This window comes from Enoplosus armatus, chromosome 13, assembly GCF_043641665.1.
Source record: "Enoplosus armatus isolate fEnoArm2 chromosome 13, fEnoArm2.hap1, whole genome shotgun sequence".
Classification (NCBI taxonomy): domain Eukaryota; kingdom Metazoa; phylum Chordata; class Actinopteri; order Centrarchiformes; family Enoplosidae; genus Enoplosus; species Enoplosus armatus.
In genome coordinates, this window is record NC_092192.1 from 20,701,758 (window position 1) to 20,715,699 (window position 13,942).

General features: G+C 42.1%; 1 protein-coding gene across 1 annotated transcript; it reads right to left on the reverse strand.

Moving 5' to 3' along the window:
• Positions 1-279: 279 nt before the first annotated feature.
• Positions 280-13,725, reverse strand: c13h21orf91 (chromosome 13 C21orf91 homolog). The gene is made up of 4 exons (XM_070917943.1): positions 13,596-13,725; positions 2,624-3,130; positions 1,534-1,596; positions 280-503 (listed from the first exon to the last, which is right to left on the reverse strand). The coding sequence occupies exons 1-4, from the start codon at positions 13,720-13,722 to the stop codon at positions 331-333; spliced, it is 870 nt and encodes a 289-aa protein (XP_070774044.1). The 5' UTR covers positions 13,723-13,725; the 3' UTR covers positions 280-330.
• Positions 13,726-13,942: the final 217 nt, after the last annotated feature.

Below are 13,942 nucleotides of genomic sequence, written 5' to 3' on the forward strand. Positions count from 1 at the left end.
AGGCTCATGTCCAATAAGAGCATGTCCTCATCATGTACCAGGGCCAGGAAACTCTGAGCCCCATTCCGTCTGGTATTAACATGCATGCTGGGCACATGAGTTAGGTGGAATTCAGGTCACATGCCAGACCAGCAATTTGTTTTAAACCGCAAACCACCATTAATCCTTGCATCATCACTGCAACCACGAGAACGGAGGCCATGTCAACCCAGCCCTTAATGCTGCTCTTATGCAGATTTAACAACTCAATGTCACCATAGTGCCGTAAAAGTCACTCAGTGTACATGAAGGCTTTTCAGCACGTTTAAGTGTTTGTCAGCTTCCACCACCTCACTCCACGGGCCCGCTGCTGCTGCTGGCCTTGACCCCGGCCCTGCTGATGTGCAGCCATGGCAGCTTGGCACAGTTCTTAAAGAGCTGCTCGATGGCGATGTGACGCACGTGCAGCTCTGACGCCAACGAGTCTTTTTCCTGCACGGCAACCGTCAGCTCCTCGAAGACTTCTGTGTGGGGAGAGAGAGAGGCAGAAAATGGGAATCAGCAGTTTTCACTCACACACAAGGTCAACTTACACACACGGACACAAATGAAAGAAACAAACAAGATAAAGACAATAATATGGATTACTGAAGGAGCAGAGAGCAAAGACAGCATGACACAAAATGCATCTGCTTAAGATACCTCCACAAACAAGAAAAAGAGTGTCAGTGTTCTGCAGCTGAGGAACAGTCATTTAAACAGGTTTGTGGACATGGAAACATTTCCAATACAGCAATACTGTGTGTCATAAAAATCTAAATAACCTAAATAATTTAGGATGAGCAATAGCCTCCCCTTCGGAGTAAAGTAATGAAAATGTGTGGAACCGACTGCTCCTGAAGGGTGAATAAGAACGTGTAGGCCAGGCAGCCCCCAGACTTCACTTCACCAGGGGACACCTCACATTAGCTCGAGTCATTTCCCTCTTGACACTGGCCAGATTTAACTATTTGTCTCACAGTAGAAGACTCAAAAAAACAAAAGTGTCCATTAAAAAGGAGTGTGCCAAAATGATGCCCCTGCTACATCGGCCGTCCCATGGTCTACTGGGTACTTGACCTTGCGGAGGTTAAAATAAAACTTGAGATGAGATGCGCGTAGCTTAGCTGTTGACGCAGTAGCAAACAAAAGCTCTTAGTGATGAAGAATGGAGTGACCAGACAGGCATGAGCGAGCACCACACAGTGCCCAATTCAACACAGCTGGTCACAAGGAAGGAGATGTGTTGACTAGATAAGCCTTCCACAGTCTTTAAGGAGTCTTATGTTCTGAGCCCAAACTCGCACTGTTTATGCTGCAAACACTTTTCGCTAAAGGGGGTGGGGTGGGGGGGGGGGGGGTATATTAGATATGAGCATTACAGATTGAAGACGACAAAAAAAAGTTCAGTCTAAAATATTGATGATTCAAACTGTTATACACTTCATATCAAAGGTTCAATCTGCTGCACTGCACAACTTAACACAGAATGCCAGTAAAAAAAACAACACTTACTTTGAATCTGCATCAATAGCTGGGCATTCAGCTGATGGAGTTCGTCCACACTCATTTTAGTCACTAGAAGAAAAACAAACAGTTTTGATTAGAGTGTCATGTTTCCAAAGCGGAGCGTCTGATCTTCAGCAGACACATTTATAATATAGTTTAGAGTTGCTCGAGTTGTTTTGCGAGAATAAACACAGCAGTTCGTCTAGATGTGGTAACAGGTGCTTTGTGACTGCACTTGAATATGATGTGACCAACCTTTTGTTGCTTCTAACCTTCTTTGCCAACACCCATTTTAAATGTCAGTATAGCCGATCTCACAGCAGAGCTGCTGTCGTTAACCTGTATTTTGGTGTATTTTGTACGAACACGTCGGGATTGTAAAATAATGACTTTATCTGCATCTCAGCAGCTTGGTAAGGACTGCTGGTCAACAGAAGTATTGTGAATCGGGATCACAATCATTCTGTTTACATATTCAGGTAACTAAAATTGCTAAATTGTATTAGTTTCCTGTAGATTTGCAGGTTCAAGATATTCAGAGCAGCGAGTGTTGGAGGTTGATGATGAGCTAATGTAGAGATGTGCACAGAAGTAGGTGCAAACAGTGTACCTGTGAAAAGCCTGTCATCTTTCATGTACAGAATTTTAAATAGGGACCTTTAGAGCAGTCTGTAGTCATAAGCAGCTTCAGCAGTAACGGCACAAAGCCAAGGACATACTGTATCTCGAGGTTATAGGAAAATCTACTTCTCTCTGGAGAGAACATAGCAAAGATGAAGATGAAGGACAGGCCAAGTAAGAATGTGTTACGGTTTTGTCTGCCGCCTTTTAACGAATAAGTGCTCGGAGGATTTTGAAATCTCAGAGAGATCACAGAGATCACACTGAGCAAGTTAAGGCAGAGGAGAGAAGAGAGACAGAGTGCATCGATCCACATCTGTTGACATACTGTCTACACTATTCTTCCTTCAAAAGAAGAAAAAAAAACAAAAAAACCTTCCACTGCTGCTTCAATTACACTCCAACAAAACTAAAGTTACTGAACTTAGAAAAGCAGGTAAAAAAAAAAAAGGGAATTCAGCTTAAATGTGCTCACATTCATCTCGGCTGTGGCCCTGGTGTCTGTGCTGGGTCTGTCCCCCTCCTGAGGATTGGTTCCGGCTGTGTAGACCTTTCCTGCCGTCACTGGGCCAAACGTCAGATTGTGACTCCTGCAGCAGCCCGAGCTCCTCCACTGTGTGGCACTCCAACATCCCCATGGTGTAATCAGGCAGTCCTGTTGCTTTGCCCGTGTCCCAGTGGGGCGCGTAGCGGGGCACCTGGGCATCCGACTGGGGCAGCAGCTTGCGGTCACTCTGCTGGCTGTAACAAAGAAGCTTGGCCCCCCGTCTGCTGGGGCCGTTGGCGGAGACAGAGTCTTTGTTCTGGGCATACTGGATGATGCGGTTCAGTTTCTGGCTGAGGGCCAGTTTCATGCCCTCGTAGGCACTTCGGGAGACCTTGGAACGTGACAGCTTCTGGTTGGCGATGAGGTGGCATTTCTCAAAGCAGTCTCTGTGGCCGCGCAGGGACTTTGAGTGTAACAAGGTAGCAGAGGAGACACCTGCATTCACATGGACATAAAGCAATGAGTCAATAGGTCCAATACAACTAAAGCCTAAAGCCAGACAAGCTAAAATGCGGTGAACTCAAAGATGCAGGGTTCCTAACCCATAAGAAAGTACATAAAATACAGCAGTGATCTAAACGGTTAGTGAGAAAAACAGTACTGACCTAACGAACTTGTTACAGCAAATAAACGTAAACCAGTATGAAAGCAAGCTAAAACTGGCAGATTGACCTATCGCGATCTCTCTGTGAAAGCTGCTTAGTGTGTGGAGTGGATTAGCCAGCAGAGCGTTGAGCTAGCAGGGATAATAGATTAACCCAGTCTCAATGCAAACACATAAAGCATATTTGGAAATATTTTACTGAGCAACAGAAGGGAGGAAGGAGCACAGAGTGGTCTCTGTCCACATGAAGCAGCATTTGATTTACATGAATTCATCGGTTTTTCAACATACTGCACCTGTTGTCAAACAACAAGAAAGATGCAAATACAATTTAAAAAAAATCCCTAGTTTGTCTTCTTGTTTAAACATACACAAGAGCTAAATATCCATATGTGAGCAGGTTTCAACAGAGGATGAACCTGGGTCCCAGACACAAAACAATCTAACCTTTCTCATCTAAAAGGAAGTGGGGGAAAAAACTTCAGAACGTAGGCTATAATTAAGATTGCATTCCTTCGCAGTACCTCCATAAGGAGGAGAAGTAATGCCTCTGTAACAATGTGGCATGCACAGAGGAAATTAACATGTAGCAAGTGGACCAAAATTAAAATAACCTCTGAGTAAAATGGGCCAGAGCTTGATAAACAAAGAGAAGTTGAAGGTGAAAGGGAAGGAGAGTGAAAACTGCTTGCATGAGATAGCAGAGGAAGCTTAAGTGAGAGTATGCTGCACAGGCGTTTGTGTGATGGCCTTCCTCTCACGGCCTACATTTCTCAGCAGACAGACGTATGTGTTGGAGTCTGAGGTGAGGAGATTAGTCACTGTTGTCCATATAGATTTAAAGCGCTCACTTGGGTGGGTTTACCTGGCAGGCCTCTCTCAGCGCTTTCTCAGCAGACAGATGAGCACAGGAGGCCGCAGTTCATTACGACAACCGCACCACAGCACAGCACAGCACAATAGGTACACACATACACTGAGCCCTCATGTTTGGTGTGGCCTGCAGGACGTTTTTTTTTTTTAACAGTTACACACACAAACATTTGGGGTTTTGGTTTCCTTTAACACAGGGTTGTAACAGCCAATCCCAATAGGGTCAGTAACTGACAACCTGTAGCTGACCGGTCCTAAACAATATAGGAAATCCTCAAATAGTGAATTTGTTTCTTTGTTGCACTTAAAGCTTCCATGATGATACAGATACGGTTGTTGTAGTAATTTACTGAAGACAGTCAGGAGAGAACCTGTGCTACAAGCATCAAAGTCGTGTGAAGACCGGATATAATATATACTGACTGTAGTGTCACTCTTTCAAGCGTATGACCGTCTTTTAAAACACAGTATGTCGACAGAAAGAATGGAGAAAACATTTGTTGTAAGGACAGGTTTCTTGAAATAGTTTGGTCCCGCATTATTTCCTTGCATGTCTTTTGAAAGCTTTCTGTATGCCTGCAGGATAAGAGCAAATAGTCCATACCTAATGTGGGACAGTCAGCATTAATGGATTTATCTTCCTAAGTATATAGGAAGGTTTTAGACCATTACACAACGGTGTGAGCAGAGATCTATTCTTAGCATCTGCATATTTGTGTTCTGACCTGAGTGCCTAGATAGACTTTTCAAAAGTCTTGTGAGAGAACCACAGTACATATAAAAGGTATCCGAGTCATGTGTGGGAATATTGCCTACTGAATGGCCAATGAATCTCCAGACACTTCACTAATGGCTGCAGGAGCTCTCTGCCTATCACACAGCCATGTTATAATCTGATCAGTCTCAGTCTTTGGACTAGTACAAAAACACACAGACTACCACTTGCCTAGCAGAAAAATCATTGGACCACAAGCAGGCCAGTATACCACCAGCCAAAGACCTCACTCCTGCTAAGCTGCTTAGCACCACTGTCTTTCATGGGTGCACACATAAGCACAGGCACACACACACACACACACACACAGACTATTCACTGGAGGTGAATCAACATTGTTCAGCTGTGACAGCTAGTGACATTAAGCACAACACTGGTGACCAATAGGCTTGTTTTTTTTCCTGCTCTTTTGTGAGGAAGGAGTCATGCTTAGTCTGTCATTCAGTGAAACAACTAACAAAGACAAAGCACAGACGCACGCTTAGGTCTGATGAAGAAATGTAAAATATAAACACCTGGTGTTATTCATAGTTTTCAGCTGTTAATCAGTTGTTCCTGAGAGCAAATATAAATGCTTATACACCACCAGAATCCAGAGAGCCAGACAGAACCAGAGCCTCGGTCAAATCAGAAATCAAGTGGCCCAAGTTCATTAAAACCAGAAACTTACTTCTGACGAGGAAAGAAAACAACATTAAAACTATGCTTACAAAAGGCTGCAATTTAACAGGCATCGTCTTTGACTGTTTTATATGCAAAATTAGGTGAAGGGTGAACTGAAACTGAAACCTTTACAAGGTGTGTAATAGCTAAACACTGACTTTCAGTCAAAAGGGAAATTTGGGTACAGAGAAGTTTAATAACTTGTGGAACAGCACCTGAACTCAGAGGAACTGTTGATGACTGTTGGGTTGGATAATTCTTGATGCTAAAGTAACTAATGGAGCGCTCCCAACACGACGCCATCATAATCCTCAGGCTGTAGAGAGCTGAAATCCCTCTGTTTGATCTAGTCTCTCTTTAGTGGCCACAGTTCTTCCCAAATTTAACTCAGACTTCCCCTCTGCAGACTTGGTCTTGTGGTTGCCGTCATGGAAAGAGAACTCTGCCTAAAGTTTCAATACTTACAATTGCCTTTATGCATGTTTGCAGAGCATAATACAGACACTGTTCTATTTTACATTCAAGTGCAATGACCACATTTTGTCTTGCCTGGGGCAAAGTTCTGCAGACTTCTGGTTTTGGTCTGAACAGTATGTGTGTGCTAAGCAGGCCGGGCATTCGGTCCTTGACATACTTCAGAGGGTATGAACGGTTGAGATCTGGTACTGGGACAGAGGTCATCAGAGGTAAGGTGTCAAACGGAGCTACATGGCACAGCTTAGAAGAATGTGTTGTCAGCAGCTGCACAGGCCAACTTGGACACCAACATGGAGCTCACAGGAACAAGCATGAACACTCAAACCAACTGTAAACCACTGCAGACCGTCCACAATAGTTCCTACAGACTAGCTGCCATTACGCAGTTGTCACAAGTGACAGTAACAAAAACAGGAATGCTCATATATGATTTGCCCTATTTGCACAGAAAACAACAAATGACAAAACCCAAATTTGGGTGGAGGAAGAGACACAGACAACGCAGACCGTAACCCCCCGGGACCACATGTATTAATTATTTCTTACACTCACACCATCGCATAAACTGTCCCAGACTGGGAATCCTTTAACACCACACACAGCATGAAGGTTCTTCTGACAACAAATGGCTATGATCTTTGATGTGTATGTTTGATTTTTGATATAAATCCTGTAGTTACAGAGCTATCCATCTGTTGTCTGATATATAAGCTCTCATTCCCCAGTGTCTCATTTGATTTACCAAATGAGTTGTGAAAAATACAAATTAGTGGAAAAAGACACGAAAAGTCTCCAACAAAAATCATTATAATAAATCGGGCTAATCCTGTCACAACATAATTAATATGGCAATTATCTTTTATGGAATGTAAGTAAAGCATCCCAGCCACTTATGAATAACTCTGCTCAGAACAAAAATGATTTACACAGAGTTTCAATACTGACAAATGTATGTGCTTGTTTTAGTGCTCTGAAAAAAGTAACATTCTGTACAGCACATTATGATCTTGTGTTTCAGATGCTGTGTATAACTGTGTACAGTACAGTCAGCGACACTTATTCCATTCCAGGTAGAGCAATGTAAACTGTATTTTGTATCTCCAAAGTTGGAGGATACCGTTGTGAGCAAACATTCACAAGTTATAAAACCTGTCATGATAGCAAACAGATAAGAGTTCCATGCTGTTCAAATTATGCAAAGAGTTGTAGACAATAAAGAATCAACTCCATGAGACACCTCATTTATATTTGAGAGGCTAATGAAGACCAAACTTTAATTTAATACATGAGCAGTATGGTTCTAAATTAGAGGGCTGAGAAAGGTGGACCATATAGTAGGTTCAGCAAATCTCTGGACCCCAACTGCAACTTTAAACATACAGCTACCACAGGCAGCAACATAATTAGGCCTCTCTACACCCCAGGGTGAAGAGTTCACCCACAATGAATGAGCTGTTTATAGGAGCACGTTACAATAGCCCCTGTAGAGCAGCAACCAGAATCAGCACCAACTGCATCATTCCAGCCTCTCACTGTAGGAATTTTCTGGGGTTTTTTTCACTCCAAACCCATCTGGTAATACTACCAGGCCTCAGCAAAGATTCTGCCTGCATTATGTAAGCAGATAAAGGAGTGGTGCTGGGCTTTAGCTGACCCTGGCAGCTCAGCAGACGTCTTGTTTGACAAGGAGCCAGAGAAGATCAAAAGACCAATAAAGGAAACTGTCTGTGTGAGAAGCTGGAGGTGACAAAACTCACTAGCCCTTTTTAAACAGAGATCCTGCAATACTGCCGTAAAGACGACCCGCAATTACGCCGGCTTTGCTTTTTTACACTGAACCAATGTTCAATTATTTTTGTAACATCCCCGCCTTGAACAGGCTGTATGAAAGGGGCTACTTGTTCACTAGCGTCAGATCTCTCAGGTGTTTATGTGGCACAGCTTGTACCATCCAATAAGGCTAGTTCATTAAGAAAGCCCTGCCTGGTTTGAATTATGCTGCACTGAGCAATCAGATCCAAACAGTAAAGTCTGATCAATATGTAAAACGGTTATGAATACCAAATTTGCAAATTTGTGCCAGCTAACATGCTGTATGTTTTGTTGGCATACAAACTTTATTGGTGCTTTGAATGACATGAGTATAAAGGATAAGCGGATATAGCTAATGGATGGATGAATAGATGGAACTATTCCTTTAATTTGACTTGTGCACACCAGGTATAATATGTGTGATTGCAATCTAACTACCTACTTTCATTTAAATGACATCTCTGACAATCTATAAAACTATAAAGCACAAATATTGTACACAATCACATTAGAGGACCTTTTTCAGCCATGCAATTTCTAAACTATTACTGTTCCTGCAAGACCTGGCTGGCTCTCTTGACTACCTTACAGAACCACTGTCTTATAATCTTTGCTATCACAGGCATTTTAGACGGTGGGTTGTGCGTCAGGTTACTCTGATTCCTCCGAAATACACCAATTAATTTAGCTTGAAACAGCATCATCACTTCCACCGAAGATAAACATTAACTGGAGACTGGCTGAACTGGCTCTTGGTGTTTTGGTGTGGCAACTGCAGTAGCTCTCTCTTGTTCTCTGCTGTACTGTGTTGACGCTCAAGGCTGTGTAACCATGTGTAGTACACAGCTCAGATGGTGCAGTAAGAAAAGAGAAAAGAAAGGTCTGAAAGAAAGAAATGCACAGTTAGGCAGAGGTTGAGCAATATATAAATAGACTCAATTTCTATTCAGTACTTTCTGATGGAACCAGCACACAGGCCAAAACAGTTTCCTCAGGAAACAACCACTTGGAGCAACAACAAAGGCTGCACTTCCTGAACACTCATCCTGCTTCGAACTGTGCTCAATGCTTTTGCCACAGACAGACTTCACGTATACTTCTGCACCTGGTGGTACTGTGGGCTGAAGCCTTGGTGATAAACAACTCTATACCTGTTCTCAGGTGGACTCTGAAGATCACTAATTGTTTTCATTATTAATGGATCTTGTTTGTCTTTAAGTCAATGTACAGTACTGTCTAACTTCAACTGTGAATAGTGTATGTGTCAGCAGCTGACAATTAAACAGACAAGTCTGAACACCCCCATTTCACGTAAACCCTCAAGCAGAGCTTGGGGAGGTTGTGGGTGGAAATGAATACTTAAGTATAAGCAGTTCACTCATAATGGGCCTGCTCTCTGCTGGGACATAGCTACACTGTTGCAATGACCAGTTGGAGCTGAGCATCACCGCAACAACAACAACAATGTGTTCCAAATTATTTTAAAAGTAACATTTCAGGACTTTAAAGGGACACTCCGCTGCTTTTACACATGTTGATCAGTTTACTCGTCATGAGCAGTACTACTATCTAGTGTTTTTGCAGCTTCCTCCATACTAGGGATTAAAAAACAGGATATTTTGGCTACTGCTGCTACGATTTTCAACATTCTTTTTTGATCTGTCTTTTGTGAGTCCTCATATGGAAGTGCAATACTAAATCACTGGAGGACCCCTTTAATGCAAAGGAATGCAAGGTCAAACATGAACATTCAGAATTATAGTACCAAAACAACAACAACCTATCAAATATGCTGGGTGTGTGTGCTTTCCTTATAACGAGTGAAACTAAATATACCCAGTTCACTTCAAGAAATCAAGTTAACCACTCGGCCCCCCATTTCTCTTTACAAGCAACATTACATTACACAGACCTTGTGATGGCTCATCTACACAGCATCACTTGGCATAAAAGTGGTACAATATGCAAATACGTAATGTTTGGTATGTATTTACACATTTACATCTGCAACAAATGTTTCTCATCAATTAGTCAACAAGAGTAGAAGTATTTTCAGCTGACAAGTGTGGGGCCTCTAGAAGACACTTGCTTTTGTAAACCCAGCAATGAAGAAATAGGGCATTGCAGATATTCTTTGGGGAGGTTACATTTTCCCAATTCCAATACATTTACTTGGTAACTTTTTACTCAGTTCATGTGAAAGGTAGTAAATACTGATGGCTAGACACACACAGCTGTGACACGTACATTGCGATATACTCTCCTGGTTTTTAAAAACCAAGAAGCTATTCTCCTCCGATTGCTTCTAATAAATATTCAAAACCAGCATAGAGCAAGAAGGCAATGAATATTCAGCAGCAACTCACCCTTGAGATAGCATGATATGGTTTCGCACAGAAAGGCACCGGGAGGGTGTGTTTGTGTATGTGTAATGGGAGATGAAGACCATTCCCTCCCCTTCATATTTTTTGTACAATCTGTCCGCATGTGTGGTGAGTGGACTTTTGTTCTCTTCCTCTTTAACGAAGGATGGCTCAGGATGAATGAGTACTTTGGCTATTAAGTCTACATGAGCAGTCAGCAGACACACGGCTTGGGCTTAGTTTCCAATCAGCCATGCCTAATGTAGCCAACATGCAGCTTGGCAAGCTCCCCTCCCACCAATGAAACACTCAGCTGCATCAGAAACACGTGCTTGTCTGCAAACCCCCTCTTCTCCCCCCAGACCCAACAGTTATATAACAGCCACTTCATTGCCACATACAGGATACATTAAAACCTGTACCCCCCTAAAGCACACAATGGCACTGATGCAGTTTGAGAAGTCTTGTCTGACACAACCAATACCATGGGTGCCACGATGAAATGCTTTGGGGACACACTTACATACAGTCAGCTCCATAAGCATTTGGACAGTGACACCATTTTTGTTATTGTGGCTCTGTACACTACCACAATGGATTTGAAATGAAACAATAGGTTTTAAGTGCAGATTTTCAGCTTTAACTTGTGGGTATTTACATCCAAATTGGATGAATAGTGTAGTTATAACATACATTTATAATCTGTAGTCCACCTTTTTTAGTGACCATAAATAATTGGACAATTGGCTGTTCAGCTGTTCCAAGGATAGGTGTGTGTTATTCCATAATTAGTTCATGCACATATCAGCTGATAAAGCCTAGAGTTCTAAGTGTGGCATTTTCATTTGGAATCTGTCGCTGGTATTAATCACCATGAGGACCAAAGAGGTGACAGTGTCATAGGGAGGCACAATTAATCAATCACAATTTTGGCTTCCCACAATTAAATGAACATGATCGACTGCCATATTGATGTTTAAAATGCATGCTCCTCTCTTGCATAGCCAGACCTATCTCCACACTTTGTTTTAGCACTGTACTTTTGGGAAGAGAGTCTCTGCTTTTGCTGTGAATGTCAGAAGAATCCTTTCCCTCGTGAAGAAGAAGCCTTTTTCAACTGTCAGCCACATCAAGAAGACTCTACAAGAGGTAGGCATATCTGTGTCAAAAACCACAATAAGGAGAAGACTTCACCAGGATAACTGCAGAGGGTTTACCACAAGACGCAAACCACTGAAGAACTGAAAGGCCATGTTATAATTCGCCAAGAATTACATTTTTTAAAAAAAGGTTTGGAATAAGATCTTGTGGACAGATAAACATCTACCAGAGTGGCAGAAAGAGTGTGGAGGAGACAAGGAACAGCCCATTATCCTATGCAAACACGGTGGAGGTAATGTTATGACATGGGCCTGTATGGCTGCCAGTGGAACTGCTCCCTCGTATCTATTGATGACATGACTGCTGACAAAAGCAGCAGGATGAATTCTATCTGCTCAGGTTCAAGCCAATGCATCAATCATCATCATCGTCACACTGCAGCAGGACAATGACCCAAAACATACTGCCAAAGCAACCATAGGCTTTTTTGAATACCAAAAAGTGGAATGTTCTTGAATGGCCAAGTCAATCACCTAACCTGAATCCAATAGAGCATGCATTTCACTTGCTGAAGGAAAAATTGAAGGCAAAAAGTTAATGCTTACATTAGGATGAAAGTCTGCACTGAAAGCAAATACTAATTGTTTTATTTCAAATCCATTGTGGTGGTGTACAAAGCCAACATAACAAAAATTGTGTCACTGTGCAAATACTTATGGAGCTAACTGTAAATGCCCCAGTACCTGAACATAGCATCCAGGCTGAAACATTAAATGGAGCAAGCAAGGACACCCAAGCTGAGCCAGACAAGCAACCCCTGCCTTTGTGGAATGTGGACAGATAGATAACCACATTCGTCAAAAGTTGGGTTATCCCATATAAGACATTCAGTGACCCAAATGTCCAAATAGGATGCTAGTGAGCAACCACGGAAAAATATAAAAGGTGACCCTGAAAACTGTATTTAGTGCTCAAACATGTTTTCAACAGTATACACAGCCTCCAGCTGCTGAAGGAGCAATATGTCAGCAAGTGAAACTACATAAAACTATGTACTACATTATAAAAACAAACAGTCTTCATAAATGATTGATCTGTATAATAAGTACCAAGTCTTATAATATCAATTATATTTAGGTTTCTGATATTACTATATGTACATGCCAGCAAACCCAGGCTGCATCCTTCTACCACATTTAGAGAATGTTTTCTGTTGAATGAGGATTAATTAGCTGGCAAGAACTTACTAACACAACTAAGTTAAGCACTATTCTAACAACGTTTGTCTGAGACTGTGGCTGAAGACTCTTTTAGAGCACACAAAGAGCAGGGGGATTAATCAATACCCCCACACTCCGTTCCCTTATACCACAACAGAATAGGCCTACAAATCTTCCATGCATATGCATTTTCTCCCGCTGTCAACAGAATGATATACTCTTCTGGGAGCTCTTAGTCAGCTATATGACAGTGTTTTACAAGCCGTACACAATCATATCGTGCAGGCATAAACACACACAGACTTCTCCACTGCAGAAAAGCGCCTTTGTGGATCTATGAGACGAGTGCCAAATGAGAGGCATATCTAATCCCTTCTGATTTCCCATTCTTCTTCAAATAGGCCACTCATTAATTAAGAGATGAAAAAACTTCAAACACATGCTCTTGAGTTAGAGTGGCACATCAAACGGGAGAATCACAGTGGCCTGCTTTAGTAGGGGCTTTGGTCCTCCAGGCCCATTATCCCGCACATATATCTTATACGTTGTTCCTGGAGAGGATAAAAGAAGCGTTTGTGGAAGGCAATCATACAAGACATCAACAAATCTGAATGGTTTTGAGGCTGAATCATAGCTCTTGGTGCGAGTGCCTATTCCCTATGATGGGAACTGATGATAAAAAAGAATCTGCATGTTTCGGCAAAAGTGATTTATTGTGAGATCCAAATGCTGGAGACTCTTGGCAGCTAAGACCAGTGCTGATGTTTCCACATAAGACTGCCTCTACATGAAGCTAGCCAGTGAAAATTCTGGAGATGAAGATGAATTTTAATTCTAAGTCCCATCAGACAGACATCAGTGAGTCAGTGTTCAGAAGTTAAAAAGTCTGGAGAGGTCACGCTGTGGTTAAAAAAAGAATCCTTACAGAGCTAGACTGCATACCGCAACCTGCAGGTTGTTTGCGCTTCACTCAAACAAGCAATAGTTCCGCCCCCCTAATCCTGTTTCTTACCTTCAATGCTGAGTTCAAAGCAAACATGACAGAAAGATAAGGTCCCTGTTTCCGTCTCTAGCTTGCAGACACTGCAGATATTATCATCATTCAGATCAATGTTCACAAACTGCTCCTCTTCATCCATGGTGCTTCTGGGGAAAAACAACCAGTGAAAGAGAGTGCATGGTTAAATACCAGGAGATCGCACAACCACCAAGCTCTTTTTGCTAATTAGGTCACACTTTCACATAAACGTATTAAAAATGCATTTTTGGTAGCGTCAGTGGGGGGAATATTTTTTGGTTCATACTATTTTTGGTACAGAATACAGTAAAAGAGACAGTTTCTTTGTAAACATGATTTTA

What these genes read in the sequence shown, in the direction of transcription:
- c13h21orf91 (XM_070917943.1), bottom strand. Translation starts at nt 13,722, where the DNA reads ATGGATGAAGAGGAGCAGTTTGTGAACATTGATCTGAATGATGATAAT. An exon ending in CTTTGAACTCAGCATTGAAG is followed by an intron (nt 3,131 to 13,595) that starts GTAAGAAACAGG and finishes ATGTGAATGCAG; the next exon opens with GTGTCTCCTCTGCTACCTTG. An exon ending in GGGCCACAGCCGAGATGAAT is followed by an intron (nt 1,597 to 2,623) that starts GTGAGCACATTT and finishes TTTTTCTTCTAG; the next exon opens with TGACTAAAATGAGTGTGGAC.